The sequence below is a fragment of the Cornus florida genome, unplaced genomic scaffold (genome assembly GCF_030987335.1).
Source record: "Cornus florida cultivar Cherokee Brave unplaced genomic scaffold, ASM3098733v1 CherokeeBrave_3.0.0_Hap2_Chr11, whole genome shotgun sequence".
Taxonomy (NCBI): domain Eukaryota; kingdom Viridiplantae; phylum Streptophyta; class Magnoliopsida; order Cornales; family Cornaceae; genus Cornus; species Cornus florida.
In genome coordinates, this window is record NW_026775581.1 from 77,477,333 (window position 1) to 77,497,728 (window position 20,396).

General features: G+C 33.2%; 1 protein-coding gene across 1 annotated transcript; it reads right to left on the reverse strand.

Moving 5' to 3' along the window:
- Window positions 1-904: 904 nt before the first annotated feature.
- On the reverse strand, window positions 905-2,114 carry LOC132284527 (protein PPLZ02-like). Its single transcript, XM_059786635.1, has 2 exons — window positions 1,718-2,114; window positions 905-1,630 (listed from the first exon to the last, which is right to left on the reverse strand). Exons 1-2 carry the CDS (start codon window positions 1,798-1,800, stop codon window positions 1,132-1,134), a joined length of 582 nt encoding a protein of 193 aa, XP_059642618.1. The 5' UTR covers window positions 1,801-2,114; the 3' UTR covers window positions 905-1,131.
- Between the last annotated feature and the right edge of the window lie 18,282 nt (window positions 2,115-20,396).

Consider the following 20,396-nt stretch of genomic DNA (forward strand, 5'->3'; position numbering starts at 1 on the left):
GAACATTTGTTTTCCTTTTCAGTTGATAAACAAGTTCCATTTATGATGTTAATTAACAACCACCCCATTAAAATGAAAATTGATCTTAATGTGTTACCCAATATTGTATAAGTAACTAATAAAAATAAAATAAAATAAAAATATGTACACGAACAAATCAAATTTTAACGTAGTTTGACTTATAATGTACTTCCACAATTAAAGACGACAAAAAAGATTTTACTAGAATAAATGAAATGAATAAGACTCTCAAACCCGAAAACTAATACACCTTTTCATTATTTAACTCGAACAATATAAATCTTATCAAAAATGTGTATAAGACTTCATTTCGTTGGATTCGAACTACAACTCAAATAGAATTAAAACCATTTATAAGATCGGAGAGGAGCCTAATAACCTCTTCCCATAGAGAAATTAGAATGTACCATTTCTATGCATTAAATAATGAAACGCCATAGTGTGAATTCAATTTAAATAATATGATCATGTTGTTATAGTACTTCAATTTAAATAATATTATTATCTTATTATATAGAGTACTTCCTATGCCTTGCTTTGTCAAATAAGTCTGAAAAAAATAACAATAGCACTCCTGTTTCACTTCTTCTGAGTTCTGACACTGTCCCTTTGCCAAAATGCAGGTGTAATTTACCAATCACTTGTTCACATTTAGATTTTTTTTTAATAGAAGCAATGCTCCACCAAACTATGACGTGGTGGGCTATAATTGGTCCCCCAAAAAAGTAAATTTTTAACGGCCTTTTTCTTTTTCTAATGAAATGATTTCAATTGACCTCATTTTAGTAACAAAATTCAATGCTCAAAGAAGAAGTATTGTTTTCAAGAAATGCACATTGTGGACAAAATTGCCCATAACTGAAAGCCAAGATCATGACATTCATTACTCAAATGGAAATATGATATTATATCATGGAATAAATAGTACACTGTACATATAGCGTCCTCAAATGGGGTCACTTAGAATTAAAATTCTAGGAACATAGAGGATGATCTAATAATAATACACTTGAACAAGTTCTGAAAAAGGTTGAGAAAAATGGGTTAAATTAGCAAAATGAGTGACATTAGCAATTTAGCACAGAAAGTGGTAGATGTTTTGGACTTAGATCACATAGCCTCCTGTGGTGGCACAACAGGGCAGAGCTCAATTGAACCATAGTCAAGCAATTCCTCAATCATTTGCTCAATGTGGTCATCTTCAAGTGGCTTGAATTGTTGGGTGCTCTCAAATTGCACTTTCTTGACTACCCAATTCGCCTCCTGCTCCGGCGGCACCACCACCACCGGTTTCCTCTCCGGTGACCACCTATCCGCTCCGTTGACATCCCTCACAATGCCATTAGCAGCAACATGTGGGCTTTGAACTACCCTTTGAGGAGGCTCTTGTATTGATGGTTTGGTCATTTGAAGTGAGGCCATATAGCACTTGTGCAATTTGGCTGTCAAGGTAGCCGAGAGCAACTTGGATGACGATGACTGCGCCGCCTTAGGATTGTAAGCGAAGTTGGTCCGTGCCCTAGGCCCACACATTAGCCTCGCTGCCTCGTCGTAGGCTCGTGCAGCGTCCTCCGCGGTCTCGAATGTCCCTAGCCAAATTCTAGTCTTCCTGCACAAAAAGACACATTTCTTTTAGTGACCAAAACAAGCAACACCAAAACAGAACATGCATGGCTCGAAAATGAGGCCTGCTTACAGTAATGGGTGGCGAATTTCGGACACCCACGAGCCCCAATGCCTCTGTCGGACGCCCCGGTATCGCTGTTGTGGCCTGGCCATGGCTGTGAAGTTGAAGTGTTTGTAAAATGCCTCAATGAGAGAGCAAGTGTTTGTGAAATGCCTCAATGAGAGAGCTAGGCAAAGACAATGTTGATAGATGAAAGAAGGGCTTGTGGGGCTTTTTGTAGTTGGGTTTGTTGAGACACATAGTGGGGACTAAAGTGGTTTTTATTTATTTATTTATTTATTTTTTATTTTGGCCTTCTGTAAACCAATTTAAGAAATGGGTCCCACTAGGGTCCAGGGTCTTTCTATTCTTTCACCTTTTTGCTATTAGTTAACCAGTTGGCTTGTTGCTATTGACATACATGATTAATTGAACAAATAGGTGAAACAAAATTTCAAAAGTGGCTAGGTTCAATTCACATGACTATAATAATACCCTTTTGGCTGCACAAAATTCTCAATCTTCTAGTTTTATTTATTGTCCTTATTATTCAACTAAATCTAAGGTCATAGTCCCATAGATTCTTCATGTGACTACTCAATCAAAGGTTTAAATAGGACAATAAGAAATTTTGCAATGCCTTTGAACCATAGCAAGTTTTACCATATATTAAGCTCTATATCATATTTTCACAATTTATAATTTTTTTTAAAAAATAAATAATTACTTTGGAAAACTAAATATTGTGTTAAGAATGGTAATTGTATGACATAGTAAAATGATGCCAAAATTAATGGGTGGGCTTAGATTCAAGGATACAATCATAATTCAGTCAAAATATAGGTTGAGACACATGGAATAAAAATCATAGACCATAATAATTATGAGTACGATCTTAAATCATTTAATCATACAATCAAATCTAGTTCGCTATTATGAAATCCATCAATTAGTAACATTCATAATTATATATATGTGCTTTGGCATGTTAATCAGATGATTATAGGTAGGATTAATAGAAACATTACAAAAGTTAATTGAAAAAGATTATGAGTAATCATCCAAAAACAAGGTGGAGTTACTTTACAACTTACAAGTGGTATTGCATGTAGCTTTCATGTTCATGAAATTAATTTTAGATATGGTATGATGATGATTTTATGGTAATGGGAGTGACAATGACAAATTGACAATGTTATATACAAATTTTGTATGTATATGTTGAATATAAATGCAGAGAATGACTCACATCCATTCATAGGTGCAGTTGCTAAACACGGAAACATACCCACATGACAGATAGTAAGCGGAGGACGAGGACACAAACAAATGTTTGTTGTTTTTTGGACGGTCCATGCCCTTAATCTACTGCTCACCCACGTTCTTAGATTGCTACCCCCATGTTATGTGGAAAGAGGGGAAATTGTTTACAATAATCCAAAACTATATGACGCGTTGCATATTGGGAGTAAGGATAATGTAGCGTTCTTGTGCAATAAAAAGAAGGGCTAAGAAACATAAAACCCTCTGTTATTTTCAAAAACTATTTACTAATCTTTTCAATTAAAGAAATTATTATACAATTTCTTAATTTTTAAACATAAAATCCTCAATTGTTTTCAAAAACTATTTACTAATCTTTTCAATTAAAGAAATTATTATACAATTTCTTAATTTTTTTAAAAACTATTTACTAATCTTTTCAATTAAAGAAATTATTATACAATTTCTTAATTTTTTTTAAAAATTATCACATTACCCCTATTCCGTTAATTAACCATCTAAAACTAACAGGAAAAAAATATTCCACTTGAATATGACCATACTGTCCTTTTAATCACCTAATGACCATACTACCTTTTTAATCACCTTCAGTTTGCATCGTGACCCATAGATCATACTGTTCCGGTAACCTCTGTTGAAACAAGAATAATTCAACTCTTATATGTTCAACAAGATGAATCAATTAAGGCCCAACTACAGCGACCAAATAGGCAATTGAAAAGCTTAAGAGAACTTGAGCTGAACGAATTGAGACAGATGTAATACCCCTAATTTTAAAAGGATAGTCTCGGTATTTATTTATTTGTTTTAATTATATTTTTAATTATTTAATTGATTATTTGACTAATTGCTTATGTGTTTAATTGAATCAGGTATTACTTGATTATTTGATTATGTGTCTATGTATTATTTGTATTTGTCTATGTGTTAATTGTTTAATTAGATTATGTGCTTAAATGGTGTTTTAATTAATTGTAAATTAAATGTTTTCTTTTCTTTTATTATTTTATTTTATTTTTCTTTTATGGTTATGCTTAGTAGTAATGGGTCAACCAATTGGGTCCCATGGACTACTTGGACAGGAGGTTGGATGTGTATGGATTATTACCCATGAATAGTTGTGTATGTATATATATAGATATATATTGTATACATATATAAAAAGGAAAATAATTTATTAATTACTTTTATGGTAACTTGGGTTGTAATATTTAATCTTATGTATATGTTTTATATTTAAATAATAAAAATATACGTAGATTTGATATGTGTTATGTTTTAAGTTACTTTATAATATTATGATAACTTTAGTATTATTGGATAATTCATTAATAAATAATGGGATGGGTATAATTTATTTATTTAATAAAGATATACATAAATTATATACGTGTAATACCCCTAATTTAAAAGGATAGTCTCAGCATTTATTTGTTATTTTTGTTGTATTTTTGCATGATTATTTGGTTTAATTATTTTATTTAATTGTTTACCTGTGTGACGTGTATTTAATTGGTATCTATTTATTTGTTTAAATTGCATTTTATTTTATTTAATTGATTATTAAAGGTTTTAATTTAGGAAGTATTTTAATTAATTATTTTCTCATAATTGAGGGTTTAGTTTCTTTAGCCGACACAGGATTTAATTAAGTTCTATGGGCCGACTAGGTTTAGAATTAGGGCTCTGTCTCTGATTAAACACGGATTAGGGTTTATGTTTTTACGCCTATATATATATGGTTACTCTGTATCAAGGGTTGGAAAACAAAACCCTATTCACGTACCCAAGATACAGAGAGGGAAACAGAGAGTAGTTGTGGGGAAAACAGAGTGAGGCTTAAGAGGAAGTGTACAGAGAGGACCAAGGAGGTTGAGTAAGGATTAGAAACTGAGTTATAGGAAGCTTGGCGGCGTTCAGAATTGCAGGAAAACTTAGAGACGACACAGGGATTTCTCAATTGAAATCACAGGCAAGTTCTTCTCTTTCTCCTTCCATTTGGCTCGTGTTCTGTGCACCTAGATAGTCTCTAGGGATTAATTAATTAGTAAATGAAACTTATGTGTTCAATGTATGCTTGTTGATGATTTGTTTGCATTGAATCCAAATCTGTTTATAGTTCGTGTATTGTTGCTTCCTGTTCTGTTCATTAAAGCATATTAAAAATCTGTTGAGTTTTGGTTATGATTCTTGCCTCTATCTTCTGTAAACAAACCCTAGGGATGTTAATGGGATGTTATAAGACTCCTAAGATCAGTTTGTGAAGAGAAACAGAGAGGTTGGAATAGAATTATAATTTCAGTTTGGTTCCTAACGCAGGTTAGTTCGGTAGCAAATTTAGTCTCTGTAATTGTTTTTAATTGTTGTTATCAAGCCATTGGGATGCTACTGGGTATTAATAGGACACCTAAGTTTGGTTTTAAAAACTAACAGAGGGTTAGGAATAAGCCGGAGAAGGAGCACAAGAGCTGAAACGACGCACCGGGGACGATGGCTCTCAAAGGAGGTGAGAGCCGGCTCCATAGAAGTGGGAGCCGGCTCCCACAACAAAGTGGAGCCGGCTCTAGGGAGTCCTAGAGCCGGCTCTAGGCTGGAAAAGAGCCTGCTCCAAATTCTGGAGCAGGCTCCCTTGTTATTTTGATTTATTTTACGGTTTTTTTTTAATTTTCTACATACTATGTTCACTGTTGGAGCATGGAGGCTGTTTGAATGAATCTAGAACTTTACAGAGGGATCAAGGAATGAATTTTGAGTGTTATTAAGACCCTAAATTGAGTAAAGTTTAATTCTAAGTTGTCGGGACAAACAGTGTAAAAATTAAGGCACTTAACAAATGGAAATTGAATTAATTGTTGAATTAAAATTCAGCAATTTGATGGAACATAATGTATTTATGAAACTTGTTTTAGAATGCATTCAAGTGCATGATAAGGTCATTTAATTATTAATTTTGATCTATGCATGCTTAGGAGGCTAGTTGCTGAATTATTAAATTGTTTACTGCAACTATATGGTTAATGCTTGGATTTAAACTGCTGAAATATTTAAACAATCTTCTGAATTGTTTTAGCAATTTATTGGTTAATAATAGGATTATTTAACCTATTCACATGCATGATGGAGTCCCTGACATATTAAATCTGGTCTATGCATGCTCTGGATGTTAGTTGTTGATTTGTTAAATCGTCTCCTGCAACTATATGGTTAAATGCTTGGATTTAAATTGCTAAAGCTTTAAATATTTTCCGCAATTGTTTGGAGGGTAGTTTTTGGTCTGTAAATTATTGAACTGTTATATATGTTGTAATTTACATGGATATGGAGGATGGTATGTACCGGTATGGGACGGTGACATATTAGGGACGGTTTAGCTCAAAACGCATAAACCTAACCTAATGGATTAATGGAATGGATTGAAAGATATCGAATCCTAATTGTGACTAAGTCAGATCAGCTGTAAACAAGTTGGATGACTTCCTGGATTAACGGATGGTAGTTAAGTCATATCAACTGAATAAGTTGAATGACTAACTAGTTGGTTTATTGTATGATAGTTTAATAAATAGTTGAACTGCATACCCTGGATTTGGACGGACTTTATATATATGGTTATGGTACCACGAGTTGAGCTTGAGTCTCAGACTTGTTGGTTAGGGTGCGTATATGCAGTGGATGCGTAGCTGGTTATAATAGGTGGAGGTGTACCCTGTTAGGTCTAGGTACTCATGCCCACCTTTGGGTGCGTATTCGCATGTTGCCTTCTATTCAGGTTGAGACCCCTATTATAGACTGGTGAATGTCCCTTAGTGTGGATATATTTATACGTATGGACTAGATAGATATTGTGTGGTGTCTACGGTGTATCTGCGTATCGGGTCACTGTATGGATTGCAGTTAGATTAGAACTTGCTCGTGGGTCTGACCCACTCCTTTATTATTCTTTTCAGGTACAGGACGGTTCCAGCCTTAGAGCTTGATCGTGCTTGTCAAGGACAGTCTCACTTTCATCTGATTACGTAGGACTTCTCTCGATATTTCTAGCATTATCTATTTTCAGTTTTCAGTTTCAGTTGAACTTTTGGTTAGGGGTCCATCAGTGGATTCCCAAGTTGTAACCTTAAAGTTTTGGAGGATTGGATTTTCAATTTTCAGTTATACATGGAGGATTTTATAATTAATGTTACTTTCAGTTTTATTCCATCACTTTTGTTTTATTTTGTCATCTGTGTTCGCTTTAAAATACTTTAATTGTTTGATATTCCCTCGGGTTTGGGCCCGAGTCTGATCAACCCGTGTCTCGGATCCGAGGGGTATCACAATACGTAACATATTTTACTTACCTTTTTAATATATATAAAAGGGAAAGTAAGTTATTAATTACTTTTATGATAACTTGGGTAGTAATATTTAATCTGATGTATATGTTTTATATTTAAATAATAAAAATATACATAGATTTGATACATGTTATATTTTAAGTTACTTTATAATATTATGGTAACTTAAGTATTATTGGATAATCCATTAATAAATAATGGTATTTTTATAATTTATTTATTTAATAAAGATATACATAAATTATATACCTAACATATTTTACTTACCTTTTTAATATTTTAATTTTTTTTTTTTTTTAAGTTGACTTGGATTGGGAAAAGGGTTAGGGTTATTTTATTTAGCCTATAAATATATAGCTATAGGTTGTAAAAGGGGATTAGAAATATTCACGTGATATATTCTAGAGAGAGAGAATGAGGAAAAGGAAGGAAGGAGGAAAAAAACCTTGTAGAGAGAAGATCAAGGAAGAAGAAGTTTAACTTTCAATCCGAAAGTTTAAGGCAAGTTATTCTTCTATCTCTTTCCCTTTGATTCGTATTTCTATACATGCCTAGGAAATTCCAGAATTTATTAAACACTTAAAATTAAATAATTATGCATGTTTAATTGGATTAGAACATATGTTTTATGAAATTGGTTCATATCTGTTCTTGTGTTATGAATTGATAAATACATGATTTTGATTTGATTTCCGGTGTGAATTTTTATATGTTTACATTATGTATTTTTCATATCTGTGAAATGATGGAACCTAGAAACATGCCTAGGATTCTTGAACATTAAATAGAAACTAGGTTTGGGTTTAAATAAATTTAAATAGACTCAATCATAATGATGTTTTCTATTTGAATGTTTTAAACAAATGAATGGATTTAATCTTTTAAAAATGTTTTAGCAATTGAGATTAAATGTGTAGGATGAATTGGATATGGAGAATGCTTATTTAATGGTATAATAAAATATCATCATGTATAAGATTCAGTTTATGTAGGACATATGATATATGAAGCTTAAATAAATAATAAGTCATTCCTATTATGTGATAACTTGATATCATATTATCATAGTTATTTCTAGAATGTTTGATGTATTTCCTTAATTATTACATCAATTGTTGGATTGTGTGGTTTAATGCACCGGTATGGGACGGTGACATTCTAGGGACGAATTAACTTATCAGTTAAGTCCTACCTATTTTATATAAGGGAATGGATTAACTAAAATGTTAAGTCCTACTTATATTCAAGTCAGGTCAGCTGAACAAGTTGAATGATTTATGGAGGATTAATTTATTATATAAGGGAATGGATTAACTAAAATGTTAAGTCCTACTTATATTCAAGTCAGGTCAGCTGAACAAGTTAAATGACTTATGGAGGATTAATTTATACTGGGTAGGATGGTTACTAGATTATATATATATAAGTATAGTGCCATGATATGAGCTTGAGTCTCAGGATCAGTAGTTAGGGTGCGTATATCGCCAGGGATGTGTAGCTAGATATAGTGTAGTTGTGTACCCTGGTAGGTCTAGGTACTCATGCCCACTATATGTGCGTTTTGCGTGTTGCCTACTATTCAGGTTGAAACAACCCTATAGTCTAGCGAGGTTCCTTTAATGTGTGTGTATATATATATATATACGGACTACTAGTTACTGTTGCATTGACTAGGATGTATACGTACATCGGATCTCTGCTTGGACTGTAGTAGAGTAGAACTGTTTGTGGGCCTGACCCTCCATTATTTTTCAGGTGTTCGTCAGGAGTAGAGGTTATTCGTGCTGAGCGAGGATTAGTCTACTTCATTCTTCCGATGCTACATAGGAGTTCCTTTATGATTCAGTTTCCTGATTTAAACAATTATTGCTGTCATTTTTTTAGTTTGGATTTTCTAGGGGTCCACACAGTATGGATTCCCGAGTTGTATTTTGGAGGATCAGTTGTATCAGAAGAGTTTATTAACTAATGGAAATATATTCTGAGATTTATTATTAGATTATCATTTTAGTTTCTTGTCAGCATTTTATTTATTCTTCTTTATTATTTTGTACTCTGTGTTCGTTTATTATCAATTTGTTTTGATATCCTCGGGTATTCGGGCGTGGGCCTGGCCAACCCGCATTCGGAAATCTGGGGATATCACAGTTGGTATCAGAGTGCTCCAGGTTCAAGCATCCTTAGGAGTATCTTTCGTTATGTAACTTCCGCGTTGCGTCTCTTAAAACTTATAGCTCATATTAGGATTCGTTATACTCTATTTGCGGTTCGTTAGGAGGAGTTGATATCAATTAGATTCTGTAGTTACAGAATGGTTGGCACTAGGAGGAGGATTGGGTTCAAGACGAAAGCAATAAAAACCCAAAGAAATAAAGGAGTAAGTTATCGATTTCTTTGCCAGAAGCCAGAATTTGAGATCGAAGGTTTAGTTCTGGGTTGGTGTTACTTTAAAAGTATAAGCCAGTGAAGGATTTAGGTGTATGTGATAGGTCACCGCATATCGAGGCCAACACGACTTCAGTTGATCTCAAAAAGGAGACAAACTAGGAGTAGGAGTCCGAAGAGGATCCATGGAGGAGAGTTCAGAGTATCCAAAGAGAGAGGGTACTAAATCTTGAAGATGGATGATCGCACGAGGGTGATTTTATTTACTGGTAATATAGCGGATGATATTAGTAGAATTGGTGTTGATCAATCTACAAATAATTAAACTTTCTTATCATCTCTAAAAGAGATATATAAGAAGTACTCTTCAGGAGCTTGGGAATTTGTTGGAGTTCTTATCAGAACGAAACATATGATTTTGTATCATGTTTAGAAGAGTATGTGGATTATGTTGTGACGTTTTAATTCACTTTACAAAGCCAAGTTAGATAGTTTACATTCCGTGTATAGGGAGGATGAGGGTTAAGCCCTTAGTATTTGCTTAGACAAACAAATATTGCTTTTAAGCTATATTTAAATGATATGTTCTAACGTTGGATGAGTACCTATGAAACTATAAAAGGAAATTTTGTGAAACAATTTTTGCAAGTTGATTTCAGATGAGACTTTCTTTTCTAGAAAGAACGGAGTTTTAAGTAGGAGTATATTTTGTGCTTTTGTGTTTGTTATACGTGTTTTAATTTTCGTTGATTTTTTTTGTTAATTGTATGTGGTTTAGTTGGGGACACAAGTGTGTGATCAACCAATTATTGTTTTAATAACATGGAGTAATAGCGCTATTTATGCTAGATTTGTGAGCATACGGTCGTAGGATTTGGTAGATACACATAAATCTAGCCAATCTATTGGACCTGGACATGTGTCATTATGGTGTGTTTTAGGATGTGATAATTCAACCATCACAACGAGTCAAACAATCTAGAACGATTTGTTTGATATACTTTACGTTAGGTATGGATTCGTATCATATTACAACGCCATGATATTGGTGATTGTTAATGTTTCAGTATGCGTGAGGTAGTGGTAAATAAAGATCACTGTAATGCCATGATGATATATCAGAGGTGCTGGATTTGCTGAACATCTTCTTGAAAATTTCAGAAGTTGTTACCAAGTCGGAAGGAGGATTTAGTACTGAATTAAGTACTTATTGGAATGACATCGAGTGAGGATAGGAGACTGAATAAATATTCATCAGTAAATTCTTAATCAAGAATTTATTCAAGAGGGTGTGTCATTAGGAGGAATTTGCCGGTGTTGCACATGGAGGAGGAAACTAAGTCTCTTAATTTCCATAAATAATATGGAATTATTTTTTTTTTAGTCACAATTTGCAATAATTAGCTGTTGCAAGGAAATTGATGACTTATGTAGAGGATGGAAAGATTTCATATTCTTTTGGAGTTAGACAAAGAAGTCAGATTGTCATTAACTTGTCTTAAAGAAATAGGGTGTGTCAAAGACAAGATGGTGAGACCAAATACTTATATAAAGATGAGGTGCATGGTAGGTATGGAAAGGTCGTAGTTTGTTGACTTTTGTTGAGTTAAAGTCATAGTTGACTATTGATAAATGGAATTACCGATTGATTTTTAATATCGGCAAGTTTATCACGGATCAGTGGTGGATAGATTTAGTTATAGAATTCGCTTTTGAAGACGCTCCAATTTAAACGTTGGGTACAGACGAAAGCTGGTGATACTGGACTAACGGTACTTTCTATAGACAAATTGGATGGAGGATGCACGGACTGAGTTTCACAACTTTTAGTTCTTCTAATATTTATTAGATAGTAGAGATGGACCATCAAAGATCACTAGATCCTTTGCAGCCATTTCCTATACTAAAGTAGAAATGAAAGAGCATTTTACAGATTTAGTTGCGGGATTTCTGATTTTACACAAGGGTCAGGATTCTGGATGGGAAATTGGTTGACTAATACATTAGGTCAGCTTGATTATTGTCTATTTTGAACTGGTAGGACTTCAGTTCATACGAATAGAATGGATCACGAGACGGTTTAGATGGATTATAGTGGTGATTCACACTTTATATCAAGTTCCGTCTGGTGGAAGTAATGATGTAAATGGATGCTCTCAACAAGAGTATTTAAATCTTTCGGTTAGTTGTTGAGTTATTAGATGCATTTATAGCAGGTGTAATACTAACACTTGTTATTACTACGGTAGTTGAGAATGTCAACTTTGAATATTGGAGCTGACCTTGGAGACGGTATTACCTTACTCAGATGGAGTTTAAGGTACTCGAGGAGGATTTAGTAGTTTATGTAAATAATGATATAACGATCAGGTGACTGAGCTGGAAAGTTTATAATTTTTCTCGGTCTGCTCAGACGGTTAAACTAGGTCTTGAACTCGGCCCTTGAGTCAAACTTTAACATATCACACACACAGTATTGACGATAAACTTGGTTTCACGGTTTAGCGCTATTAATGGCCATGCGCTTGTATCGTGATTCTCATGAAAGTTACTAGCGAACAACCCAATTCTCATTGTCGCGGCTTCACGACGGCTCCCATTTAGGTGAGTCCTCCAAAGGTACATATGACAGATACCTTGCAAGAGTATACTTGCTTCGGGCTCATTGTGATACCCCCGGATTTTCATATGCGGATTGACCAGGTCCACACCCGAATAACCAAGGATATCAAAACAAAAGGTAATAATCGAACACAGAATACAAATATGATCAATAAGAATAAATAAACTGCAGAAAAGAAACTAAAATGATATTCCAAAAATTCTTCAAAATAAACTTCAATTAATAAATTCATTTAATACAAGTAATCCTCCAATTTAAAATACAACTCAGAAATCCATAATATGTGGACCCCTCGAAAACCAAAACTGAACAATCAACTGTTTACAACCAGATACATAAATCACAAAGGGAACTCCTATGTAGACAATCCAGAAGAATGTAATAGACAATCCCTGCTCAGCACGAACAATCCCTACGCCTGACGAATACCTGAAAAATGATGGTGGGTCAGGCCCACAAACAAGTTCTACTCTACTACAATCCAAGCAGAAACCCGATACGCAGATACATCCTAGATACCTCAATAATAGCTACATAGTCCATAAATATATATATAACCACACTAAGGGACTCTCACTGGACTACAAGGAGGTCTCAACCTGACTAGTAGACAACATGCAAAACGCACCTAAAGTGGGCATGAGTACCTAGACTTAACAGGGTACACCTCTACTATCATAGCCAGCTATGCATCCCAATATATATACGCTCCCTAACCATCGATCCTGAGGCTCAAGCTCATATCGTGGTACCATAATCATATATGTAAAAGTTCATCCAAAACCAAAGTAATGTCACTCAATTGTTCGTTGCCTTGACACCATATATAAGTAGGATTTAACAATATAGTTAATTCATTCCCTTATTCTAGAGTAGGTAGGATTTAGTCTTTTGAACTAATCCGTCCCTAGTATGCCACCGTCTCATACCAGTGCATACAATCCACAAAATTCATATAATTGACAGAAACAGAAATAAATTGTTCATCAATTAAAATCCAGAGTATGATATAATGAAAGTAGATAATAAACTGAGCACCTTATATTGATTTATACAAGAGTAATATCATGCCAGTCCATATAACTTGCTAGAACCACAATCGGCAATTAAATCTTCCCTAACCATTGACAGCATGCAAATAATTATTCAAATTTCATGGTGTCCAAATTTCAGCATAATAGCATGGTTTAACAATTCTGGGATTTTAACATGTCTGTTTAAATCATTTAAAACCCCCCACTAAAGTCCATAATCACCTTTTAGCCCCTACAGTTCCAAAAAATACTAAATAACCACCCGAAGTGCATTGCCAGACAAATGAGCCACCTCCCCTTAGGAAGGAGCCGCTTCCTCCCTTTGTGGAGCCGGCTCTTCCCCATGGGGAGCCGGCTCTACACCTTGTGGATCCGGCTCTTCCTCATGGAAAGCCGGCTCTCTCTATCCCAGAGAGCCGTAACCTGAAATACATCATCTTCTTCGCCTCCGGTGATATGCAGAAGCCTCTGCTTTGATTCTAACTCTCGAACAGCCCTCAACCTTCCTCCTTAGTCCGGCCTAATTCTTTGGCCTAAACCCTCTCTTTTGTTTCTCGGTTTCTTTTCCTTCCTCTCCGTTCTCTCTCTTAATTCTCTGCTACCACTCTCGTCTATAAGGTGGCGTGAATAGGATTTTATGAACCCTAAGGCAGACAACACTATATATATATATAGGTTTATACCAATCATAATCCCAACCCGATACTAAGTCGGCTAATCATAAAAGAAAAGAAAAGAAAATTAAAATATAATTACATATACCTATAAACCAAATATGTATACATAATTAATAATTATATATATATGTATAACCTACTAACATAGCATTATTATTATTAACAACAAAATAAATAAATAATAATAATAATACCATATCATCTTAAAAATATATACCTCTAGTGTATATATACAACCAACAATATACGGGTAATTATCCGTACCCATAATCGACCCCTATTCAAGTAGTCCATGAGACCTAACTGTTGGTTTAATACTACTATCCAAATCCCTCCTTTTTAAACTAAAAATAAAATAAAACACATACTTAAACAAGCAACTAAAATTACATTTAAACAAATACATCATCAAAATCAAATAACAAATAATTTCATACAACACTTAATTTAAACAAAACACTTAAGCACATACTTATAATTAAACAATTAATTCAATTAAACATATAAAATGAAGCCACATAAACACATAGCCACGTAAGCAACTAAAAATGCACAAGAAATAAAAATTAAATTCCAATTATATTTTTTTGAAAACTAGGTGTATTACACCCATTCAGGGCAATGCCCTTCCTAATGTCAAATTAAACAGCACAAATGCCATAGGGATGGGGAGGAGAGAATCTTCTTGAGAAACCTCCTGAATAAAGTGCTGTAAACAAGTCACGCAGTACGGATTGTTTCTACCTATTGTACCTTCTTCAAGGGATCTCCAATCACAAAGGATGGGTTACCTCCGAATGTGACTCCCTTATGGGTTTAAGCCCATTCCCCTCGACAAATCTAGGACAACGCTCCTAGACAGACCTTTAGTCAATTGGTCGGCTAACTTCTTTTCCGACTTAATATAATCAAAGGAGATTATACTCCTATTCAACATGATCCTCACAGAGTTATATCTTACTTGTATATGTCTATTCATTTTTTTATTTGTATGGGATTGTCTCACTAAATCAATAGTTATCTTACAATCATAATGTATATGTATTGTTGTAATTGATTTATTTACTAATGGTAAATTTAATAAGAGACTCTTGATCCATTCAGCTTCAGTGCATGTTGTATCTAATGCTATAAACAATTCAGCTTCAGTGCATGTTGTATCTAATACAATTGTACTTCTGGATATAATTGTTTGTTTTCTGGAACTCCATGATATTGCAGCTCTTCCTAAGAGAAATACATAACCACTGGTGGATTTAACCTCTAAACTATCGGTAATCCAATTAGCATAACTATATCCCTCTACCATCTCAGGAAAACCTTTATAACATAAAGAATTTTCAATAGTTCCTCTTAGGTATCTAAAGACTCGCTCTAAAGCTGTCCAATGATCTCTACTCGGGTTATGAGTATATCTACTAAGTCTTCCCACAGCATACGAAATATTAGGCCTAGTTTTATTAACTAAATATAATAAAGATCCAATCATTTGTGAATATTTTAATTGGGAAACAGGATCACCACTATTTTTCTTCAAATGTACATTAAAATCATAAGGAGTTGACACAGGTTTACTCTAAAAAATATAAAATTTTCTTAACATCTTCTCAATTGTATTAGATTGATATACAGTAATTCTTTCTAAAGTTTTCTCAATTTTTATTCCTAAGATCATATAAGTTTCTCCTAAATCTTTCATATCAAAACTCATAGATAAGTATGTCTTAAGGTCATTTACTATTTCCAAATTTGTTCCAAAAATTAATATGTCATCCACATAAAGACATAGTATCACATAATCTCAATTACTCTCTTTATAGTATAAACATTTATCATGCTCATTTATTTTAAATCCATAATCTAAAATAACTCTATCAAAGTTTTCATACCACTGCTTATGAGCTTGCTTAAGACCATATAAAGATTTTACTAATCTACATACCTTGTGTTCTTGTCCTTTTACAATATAACCTTCGGGTTGTTCTATATAGATTTCTTTATCTAAATCTCCATTTCAAAATGCGGTCTTTACATCCATTTGATGAATTACTAAGTTGTGTATGAATGCTAAAGCTATTAATATCCTAATAGTGGTAATGCTAGATATTGGTGAGTAAGTATCAAAATAATCTATTCCTTTCTTTTGTGTAAATCCCTTAGCTACTAGTCTTACCTTATACTTATCTATACTTCCATAAGGTCTTAACTTCTTTCTAAATACCCATTTACAACCAATGGCTTTATTTCCAGGAGGCAAATTAGTCAACACCCAAGTATTGTTTTGAATTATAGATTCAAATTCACTATTTATAGCCTCTTTCCAAAAAGGAGCATCTATAGAAGACATGGCTTCCTTGTAGGTGTTTGGTTCTCCTTCTACTACAAATGTATAGAACCCTTCTCCAAAACTCTTCTATATTCGAGGTCTTTTACTTTTTCTAAGTTCAACTTAAGATTCAGGTTACTTTTCGAAAGATATACTAGAAGAAGGTTTCTCTTAAGTAGCGTTTGATTGTTTATCAACTATATGGTGTGGAATTCTTGTTTTAAATGGAAAAATGTTTTCAAAAAATGTAGCATTTCTAGACTCAATTATTGTATTATTTGATATTTCACTAATTTCAAAGTTAAACACTAAAAATATATTAGCACTACTATTTTGGACATAACCTAAGAAAATAACATTTACTGTTTTAGGTCCTATTTTTTTTTTCTTAGGTTCAGGTATAGCCACCTTTGCTAAACACCCCCACACTCTTAGGAATTTCATATTAGGTGTTCTTTTTTTCCAAATTTCATATGGGGTCTTTTCATTATCTCCAACAGTTACCCTATTAAGTATCAAACATGCAGTGAGTATTGCTTCCCCCCACAAGTTCTCGGATACACCAGAACTAGTTAACATAGCATTTACCATGTCCAACAAAGTCCGATTTTTCCTTTCTACCACACCATTAGATTGAGGTAAATAAGGGGTAATAACTTCATGTATAATTTCACTTTCTTCACAGAATGTACCAAGAACATTCCTTTGATACTCTCCTCCTCTGTCGGACCTAAGTCCTATAATTTTCTTCTCTAGTTGATTCTGTACTTCATTTTTGTACACTTTAAATCTTTCAAACACCTCATCCTTTGTTTTAATTAGATATACATAAGAATATTTTGAACAATCATCTATGAATGTCACAAAGTACTTTTTCCCACCTCTAGTTGGAGGTCTATTTGAATCACATACATCACTGTGAATTAATTCTAAAAGTTGGGTATTTCTTTTAATAGACTTAAAATGTTTTCTAGGCTGCTTTGCTTGAACACATACTTCACATTTTTGCTTCAAATAAACCTTAGTCTTTGGAATTAAATTTAAATCCATTAATCTTTTAATTTTCTTCAAGTTTACATGTCCTAATCTTCCATGTCATACATCACAAGATTCAACACTAAAAACTTGAAGAAAAATCTTATTAACTTCAAAAATTACATTCATCTTAAACAAACCTTCAGTAACATAACCTTTTCCAATGAAAATATTATTCTTAGTAATCACTATTTTATTAGACTCCTTTACAACTTTATATCCTTATTGTACTAAGGACGATCCACTAATAAGATTTCTTCTCACTTCAGGAACATGTCTCACATCCTTGAGAATCAAACTCTTTCCAGAAGTCATCTTTAGCTCTATATCTCCAATTCCAAGTACACGTGCGACCGAGTCATTCCCTAGAGTTACACTTCCTCCACTTGAGTTCTAAAAAGTTTTAAAGCAATCACGATCAAAACATACATGTACATTAGCCCCAGAATCTAACCGCCAATCTCTGTTGTGGTAAGTGTAATTAATAGTTGGATTGAGATTATACCTTAGTGCATTTTCATTTGAATTTTATTGATCCACTAACACATTAACTTGAGCTTTAGAACCTCTCTGATTTTGAAAAAACTTATGCATGGGCTTGTACACTTCAGTTTTCATGTAAAAGCAATCCCTCGCTTTGTGATTGATCCTTCCACAGACATAGCAATGTTTATCCTCATTGCCCTTAGTATTTTTGAATTTATTACCTTGATTATTCTCAACATTCTTATTAAAATGTTTGGGTTGGTTGTTATTTCTAGTTGTTCCCATAAAGTTCCTCCCTTTAGGTCTAAAGTGATTCATATTGTTATTAGAATTACTTGTATTTTCGACTAAGTTTAATTTAGTTGTCTTTTCATTTTCACTTTGGACACTTGACCTATGTTTTTCTTCAACCCTTAGTGAATTAATTACATGTGTCAAGGTTAGATCTCCTTTTTTATATCTAAGGGACCTAGCGAAATCAAACCAAGAGGGTGGTAATTTTTCAATATGACAGGACACTCTAAAATCCTCACTTAACTTAGTTTCTTTCCTTTCCACTTCCCTAAGTAGCTTTTGAAATTCATGGATTTGTTCACTAACTCTTTTATTTTCCACCATCTGATAGTTATTAAAGTTTGAGACAGCAAATCGCTCTACACCAGCATCTTCAATTCCATATTCTGCTTCCAAGGCATTCCAAAGGTCTTTGGCACTACTAGTGGTATGATAGACATCATATAGGTGATCCGAAAGTGCACTTAAAATTCTATTGTGGCAATGAAATTCAATTTGTTCAGGAGTTAACCATGAGGACAACTCTAAGTTACCTCGAGATTATCCTAAGGCAGATGTAAGTCCTAAGATAGTCAACCAATATTTTATTTGTTTTTGCCACCTTTTAAAATTCACACCACTAAACTTTTCTGATTTAATAGTATTAGCCTCTTCCAATTTAGATATATTCATGTTTCTTCAAAAATACAAAGGGCAAATCAAGATATATAAATTTGTTAGAAACTAAAAGAAACATGTCACTATATAATTCTAATCTTTTTTTAAAAAATAATAATAATATCTTCCAATTCAAGTGACAATGAAGCATACAATAAATTTGAAACAGAGTAAAAAATAATTAAACAAATTATTATTATTATTATTATTTAAACAATACTGTTTACCTTTCAGAATGAAAGATCTTAAGAAAAATAAATCAAAACAATCTCTTTCTAATTTAAAATTACCCACTAATACAATTCATGCAATATGCCGATAACAATTTATAAAGCAACAATCTCTTTTTATAAAGTAATGATTCTATAAGGTAACGATTCTATCAATAAGGATTTATTAAAGTAATAATCTCTTTTTCATACAATATCAGTGCATATGCAAAGGTCATATGTAAACAATCAGATATATATATATATATATATATATTCACGTCAACAATCTAAATGGAAAAGCAAACAGAGTAAATAACTTAAATCAACCGAATCAAAATTAATTACGGTATGTGAAAAATAAATTACCAATTTGAAACAATAGAAAAAATACCTAAGCACTCAACAATAGTACTTCAAAGGCTTTAGATTGTTAGGGATATTGATTTTCAGATTGTAAAATACTTCTATTTATAGAATGGAAAAGATGTTTTCAAATAAAAGAATAATTATAATAAAAAAATTAATATTGAAATTATAATAAAATAATTAATATTTAATAATAATTAAACAACAAATATAATTGTATTAAAACAAAAAAACAAATCAGAACAGAGAAAGGTAGTTCTGGCCTGTTAGATGGAGAGGCACGCAATGCGCTGTCCTAAAGCCTTTGAAATCTCCCTTACGTGCAGGTCATTACGATCCACCAAAGACTCCAAGATACAACTCCAATTGTTCCCTATGCGCAAGATCATAGAAAAGCTTTCACCAAGTTTTGATGTCACGTTGCCCAAAGAAATAGAGAATATATATATAGTAGAAGTAGACTGTATGATTGCAGAGAGAGAATATAATTGCAGTAGTTTTTCTGTAGAAGAGTACTTATTTTATTAATCTCTCCACTAATCAAAACCTATATATTAGAATTTATCACGTCTTTTCATCAACAGGTATAAACCTATATATGCTGTTTAGCTTAACAATTATAGCATTTAATTAATTACCTTTAATTTAATTATTATCATCTACAGTTAATTAATTAAGAACTTTTAAATTTCTAACCAATAGAAATTCTAGAGTTGGAAGTTTTAAAACTTCTCTAAGAACTCTAACAAAAACAGCAAGGACCGGTCTAGCAAGTAGGAACAAGCATTGAGTTCATGACACAGCCATGTTCATCCATTTCTGGCAAAGAGCGGAACTTCAACGAGCAGATCCACTTCCATGATGTCCTTCAACTCCACCAAACTACAGCTAGCCCTTCCAGTGATTAAACGAGCTCCAAGGTCTTGCATGCACTATCACGGGTGGCATAAACCGCAAGCTTGCGCTCTAAGTTCGTGCTTGAAGTTTTCAGCG